Source organism: Atta cephalotes, assembly GCF_000143395.1.
Source record: "Atta cephalotes unplaced genomic scaffold scaffold00006, whole genome shotgun sequence".
In the NCBI taxonomy this organism is placed as follows: Eukaryota; Metazoa; Arthropoda; class Insecta; order Hymenoptera; family Formicidae; genus Atta; species Atta cephalotes.
The window spans coordinates 4216694-4223091 of NW_012130070.1; the positions used below are offsets into that span (position 1 = coordinate 4216694).

Below are 6398 nucleotides of genomic sequence, written 5' to 3' on the forward strand. Positions count from 1 at the left end.
TGTATGTTGTTGTATGAAATTGCTGATGATGTGCTGGTTAATGTTGACAGATGTTAAACACATAAAAAAAAAGTGTGTTGTGGCCCAGGATAGCTTTGTACGCTCACTAATGCCACCTATGAGCAAACAGCGGATTTAAGCTTATACATTTATTATAATCTGTTATTAAATCGTGCAGATAATGCAGAATTTATAGGAACTATTGTATTAGAATTTCTTAATTTTTTAATAAAACCAACATACAATGATTTAGTATCTTTGTGGATTATCGATATGTACACATTGAAGAATTAGTAATTCATTAGAAATAATTTAGCGCGTTCTTATGTAAAATATTTAAATAAGTTGCAGAAAAATATTTGATAATAGGAATATTTTTCTGCGAGTAATGTTCAATTTTATAAAAATAGACCGCAAAATACAATCGCAATTGCAATAAGTAATGATAATTTATGTATGATTGCACCATTCTTCGTGTAAGAATCAACTACGTGAATCTTCCAGCCCATGTTTGCGTGTGTGAATGAGTGATAATATACCAGGTCGGGCCATGATGAGTTTGGACTTATTACTAAAGTGCCGCCTTCTCCTGCACATAAGAGATAGAGAAACGTAAGAAAATGATTTTTATAATCATTACTTGTCTTCACATATGTTCGAAACCGTGAACTTTTTCGAATTTTTCCATTTTAGTCAACATCCAGAAATTTAAAGATTTAAAATCGAAGGAGATTTTTTTTACCTGGTTCGCAGACTTGCACAAGCGTTCTATTGAATTTTTTGAATGATGGGAAATTATCATCCAGTCTTCTGTCTCGACCGTTGTGCTTGCTTAAGCAAAGCGGCCCAACTGAAAAATAACAAAGTAAAGAATTCCGCGAACATTTGTGTCTAAATTTATATTAAATGTGTGAGTCACGTAAGGAGAATCTATACAAACCTGCGGTCGGTCGCGGTCGACCTCTTCTAGTCAGTTCAACGCCAGCCAACACTCTGATCTTACTTTGTGCAAGATCGCTGAGTGTATCATATCCCCCGTGAGGATCATCGGTTATTATTAACGGATGATAAAGATCCGCGCTATGCGGATTATTTCCACCGTGAACACGAAAACTGTATGTCAAGCCTCGTCGTAGATATAATTCGGGTATCAATGCACCTTCGATGTACCAAGCAAGACCCACCGATGGTTTACCTGCGAATATATTTCGTGAAATCTTTGTATACGTAAAAACGATAAACGATAATCGAAATTAATTAATTAAGTTTATACTTGTGATTCCTTGATACCCTCGTTTCCCTCCGGAGGGTCCAATGGTTGCTTTAAAAGTTCTAACACTTCTGTCAAATATTTCTGTTTTTTGCCAAGGTTCTCTGTAAGAATAATCAGTAGATGCTTAAAAAAAAATCTTCAAAACAGTACTAATATCATCTAATGTAACTGTTAAGTGCTATTTCTCACTCAACATAACTGTGATGTAATACAATTGAAGAAAATTTTATGCAATTTTTGTACGTCTGAAGAGCGCCTAATACAAAGGCCGAAACATATGTAATATAATATAATGTCTTAATATTGATTTATTCTATATCAGAAAATATTATTATAAATTATAAAGTTATCATGTAATTTTATATATTTAATTTTTATGTTATAAAGATTTTAAATCTAACTCTTATATGCCCATAATAATCATTATCGTGTATTATTAATAAGTTCTTTATATTGATTGTTTTTTATACAATACAAGAGTTGTACGTACTCAACAGTTATATTGTTGCGTAGGAAATTATAACTAACAGGTTGTATGCTATTTGTAGTCGATAAGATGATAGTTGATAAGATATTTAATGAAAATTCGTATATAATATTAAAAAATAATTTGACATAAATATAACCAAAATACATTCATTCTTCGCACCTCGGGAAGATTTTGTGATTATGCTCTGTAAAATCAATGCATGCATTCTCTGGCTCCTTACGACTCAACTCAATTATCACATCGCCTCTTGGATATACATCATGGAAACTCGGTTCGTTATTAGTTTTATCGAGCCTACCCAAGGCCCAAACCACGTATGCCGGTTTATCCGTGGGAAAATCTTTGTCTCCAACATCGGCTGTGCGAATTTGAATTTTTACTATTCTATACGTCACAATGAGTGTTTATAAAGAAAAAAAATGCGCGTGCCTATGCAACTCACATGAGATAAGTGTACGTCGGTACGTAATGATATTGATGTTGTCCTCTCTCACTGCGGTGTAAAGCTGATTGCTGTCTAAACCACCGAGAAGCTCATCTTTGCAAACTCCTTTGTACTGACCCAGAACTTTCCCACACTATCGTCGCACATATTAATCTGTTATCTTTTACTTTCCTACTTTCTTTTATTTATGGACTTAATAAATTAAATATAACTTTACTCACTGGCGCCTTTGCCGTAATATTGTAATCCGTAGCGTATCCTCGTGTATCATCCATATATGCGATAGCCACATCTGCACCTTCCATTCGGCTGGAGGTCTCGGAACCGGATAAACCAAATGCCATGTATTCATCTTTGTCTGGAAAAATCGAAATGTGCAAAAATGAGTAATCTCTTTCAAGCCTCAATTTTTAAGAGATAATTGTGAATCTATATGAATGTATTTGTTAATACAAAATCTATTTGTGTACATACCAACTTGACCTGATAATTGAATAGTAATCTGCGGACCGAAGATCTCCCAGGCGATCTGATATCGCTTGTGCAGTTGGACGCAATTCGGAAGAGACTGTGTTTGCTTGCGAACTTTTATCAATGACGGCGGTACATTAAGTCCGTTGGGTATAATGACAGAACCGTAATTAGAGTTAGTTTTTACGTCGAAAACACTTAGCCAGTCTACATTAAAAACGGTTTTATCGCCTGGTAATTCCAATATGATATCTTCATTATTATATGACCTAAGAGAATCCATGCTAGAAAGAGAAACTTCTTTTACATATACTTTTAGATAACTTTAATTACATCGTGAAATTTTTAATAATAATTTACAAATAAATTAATTTACTAGCGCTAATAGCATTTTGTAATTTCATTTTATTCCTCTTACTATCCATATTCGTCGGGTACTTTCTGGCCTTTGCTGGATGGTTGCGGGCCAAGACCGATCCAAAAATATGTATCTATGCCTTGTCCATTGTAGGTGAATTGTGGGATGCTGATGGTTTTCGAGTCCAGGATTACAATGGGTTCTGACGAGACATTGTGAGATCTTTTTGACAATTGTGATATTTTTTGAGACGTGGGTGGATCAAACTCTTCCGGAACATAGACATCTCCGAAGGTGTTCTATGATTAAAAAGTATTTCAAATCATCAGATTTCATCTATCCTTAATCCTTATATAGCTTTTATATCAAAAATTAAATATGAAATAATACTGTACACAAAATTAATACATCGCTTATAAAATTTAGATTACCTGAGTCACTAAATCGTACACTGCGAACCATTTGATGTCTGTTATCTTTTTATTATCCGGCAAGGTCAGTATAAAATCTTTGTTAAAATAACGGTCCAAAATATTTGTTCTGAAAGAACACGCATGTACTCGAAATCTATTTTTGCACTTTATCTTAAAATTTTCTTATGCCCGTATTCGTAGTTAGACCTTGTATTTAAGGCTTCCTTAAATTTATCTTTAGATGCTCAGCAGTCAATGAAATAATTCGTAGAGTATTTAAAGATAAATTTAAGGAAGCCTTAAATATAAGGCCTGACTATGAATATGAGTATTAGTCTTTCTTTTTAAATGAACGGAAAGAAATATAGCTTACTTGCCCCACTCATCAGGGACAATAAATCCTTGCGGACCTGGTCTATTTGATGCGCCTGCCCAAAAAAATGTATCGGCCCCATTACCATCATAATTGAAAGACGTCAGCAGCAGAGTGTATTGATCCACAGCCCAGACATCGCCGGAAACTTGATGATGATACGGATTTAATTTTCCCAGATATTTTCCCTTGTATTTTTCGTCATTATCTTCTTGTGCATAAGCTGTCAATATTATTTGAAATATTTATTGATTTAATAAAGGAATTTTTTTAATACGATAGCATAAAATATAATTGTTTAACATTATTATTATATACTTTTCACAATATTATACTTTTTGTTCGTCTTTTCACAATTTAAATATTTATAAAAATATTCTAAATATTTATAAAAATTCATAAAAATATATAAAATAATTCTAATAAAGGTTTTGAAATAATTGTTCCAAATAATTCAGAGCTCTAGATTTTGCCGCGCGCATTCGCATTCATCGGAGACATCGATGCCGGATAAAGCGATGTCTTCGGTTGATTTCGGCTCTTTCTCGATTCAGCAATCGAGAATGGATTAAAATGGATTGAAATTTTTTCTATTTCAATGCGTATTTTAAGTAGCGAATACTTTTTTTTGGATTTAATTGGATTCAATTGGATGCAATTGGATTGAAAAACTGCATTTCCTATTCAAAATTTTGAATTGAAGTTTTTTATTCACAATGTGTGTTGTGCACAGAAAAAGCTAATATTATTTTTAGATCGAAAAGCGTAGAGATATGCTGCAATTCCTACAAATGAATATATATATAATTCCTAAAAATGCATTCAGGATTGAAAAGCATTCATTTTAACATTCGTGAATCAATATTTCTGAAAATCTAAATCCATTTCAATTCAATTTTCAATCTATTCTCGTTTGCTGGGGAGACTTCGTTAATCTCCTTTTTCACAAATGCATATTTTTTTGCAATATGGATTATAATTATACGGCCGGTAATTACCGCAAGAAAAAAACAAGTATCCTAGAAGCGTCACAAGGGCACTCGGTCCCTTCATTCTCACGACACCTGCCATCGCTTCATCTTCCTTCCAAATATTCCAAAGCGTGTCGTTGACTTTTTATCGGGAGATCCACGAGACTGCCAATAGCGAGAAGCTGATGAAACCAACAGATAATCGGAAAATTACGTGTGATCGCGGTGATTCATTGCTCATAATCAGATGAGTCGGACTAAATCCTTGGATGAGCGATCCGACGTAGTTATCACACTCGCGATAACGGATAACGGAGGATGAATTGCGTGTGTCACGGTGAATTCACTGGACGATGGACACCAAGGCGTTCTCTGTTGTCTCTCGCGGCGAAAACGAGCGGAAACGCGACTAGAAAGCCAAATCGGCCTTCGTGGGACGCGGTTCCACGCACAACCGCTATGGTTGCACATTCCCCGAGAGAAAGTCTCGCTGCGCAGGGAACCAATCGACGATGGAAAAACGAATTCGTTCCGTGGTCGCGGTCATTATCGCGTTATTCGCCGGAATCCAATTCGCGAGGATGATAGACCGAACGAGTTGGAACGAGTTTCTTCGGTAAAACTGGTTTTTCTTTGACAAAAACAATAAAATGCAATTACCTATCTTCCTAAAATTTCACAATATCTAAAATATGCGCGAATTTCTTTTCATCGATTTTCTCCAAAATATTCGTAAATAAAGCAAAAGCAAAAAGTTGAGAAAGCAAAAAATTTCTTTTAATTGCGTTGCGTTGCGCTTTTTGCACTTCTTATTAGAAAGAAATGAGCGTTTATATAGAACTTTTGAGCAAAAGAAAGTGGAAAGTTGCAAGAAAATGTAGAAAATGCGATAAAAAAATTGAATCTAAAAGATACAAAAGTACAGCTGGAGTAAAAAGAAATATTAAAAATTGTAAAGCCTAATTATAATAAATGACAGTAGCTTAAAAAGAATTCCAAATAGAAATATTTCTCGGGCATGAAGTTTTAATTTGTCAGCCTCTTCTTTATATAAACGCGATACTTTAATATAATATTGAAGAAAAATTACAAATATATCGATTAAATATCTTAAAGGATTTACACGCACACATACACACACACACACACACACACACACACACACACGCGCGCGCGCGCGCGCATACACGCACGTACGCACACATTATACACACACACACAGGATGTCCTGTAAGTTTTGGCCAATCGCTTTTGTGTAGATAGAGCGAGCGGATTAAACTGACAATGAATCGAAAAGTCTTTTATCTATTTTTTTCGCAATGATTAACAAGATATTAATTACTAAATCGCTGAATATTGATTTTCAATAATTTTTTACTCGAATATTATCAACTTTATAGAAAAACAACGGGAAACAAAAATTGTTTATTTTCTTCTCATAAAGTTCTGAGAATTTTTTAGTTTTTTTTTCAGAAATTTTTAATATCATATATTCTCATGTTGGTAGACAAATAAGAAAATGCAGTATTAAAAGATCAATAAAATATTCTGAAAAAAAATTCTTAGAGTTCTATTGAAGAAGAAAAATAAACTAAGTTTTTAGT

The 6398-nt window shown here is 33.9% G+C and overlaps 1 protein-coding gene across 1 annotated transcript; it reads right to left on the bottom strand.

Moving 5' to 3' along the window:
* Positions 1 to 398: 398 nt before the first annotated feature.
* LOC105626710 (protein Skeletor, isoforms B/C) lies at positions 399 to 4894 on the bottom strand. The gene is made up of 12 exons (XM_012208008.1): positions 4822 to 4894; positions 3824 to 4046; positions 3469 to 3577; positions 3098 to 3336; positions 2683 to 2963; positions 2430 to 2566; positions 2206 to 2341; positions 1923 to 2121; positions 1274 to 1374; positions 941 to 1195; positions 743 to 850; positions 399 to 589 (listed from the first exon to the last, which is right to left on the bottom strand). Exons 1-12 carry the CDS (start codon positions 4892 to 4894, stop codon positions 399 to 401), a joined length of 2052 nt encoding a protein of 683 aa, XP_012063398.1.
* Positions 4895 to 6398: the final 1504 nt, after the last annotated feature.

Coding starts and splice junctions, on each gene's coding strand:
- LOC105626710 (XM_012208008.1), bottom strand. CDS start 4,894: ATGGCAGGTGTCGTGAGAATGAAGGGACCGAGTGCCCTTGTGACGCTT. Junction 3,337..3,468: donor TGTACGATTTAGTGACTCAG/GTAATCTAAATT, acceptor TTTTAATCATAG/AACACCTTCGGAGATGTCTA. Junction 2,122..2,205: donor CCGACGTACACTTATCTCAT/GTGAGTTGCATA, acceptor AAATTCGCACAG/CCGATGTTGGAGACAAAGAT.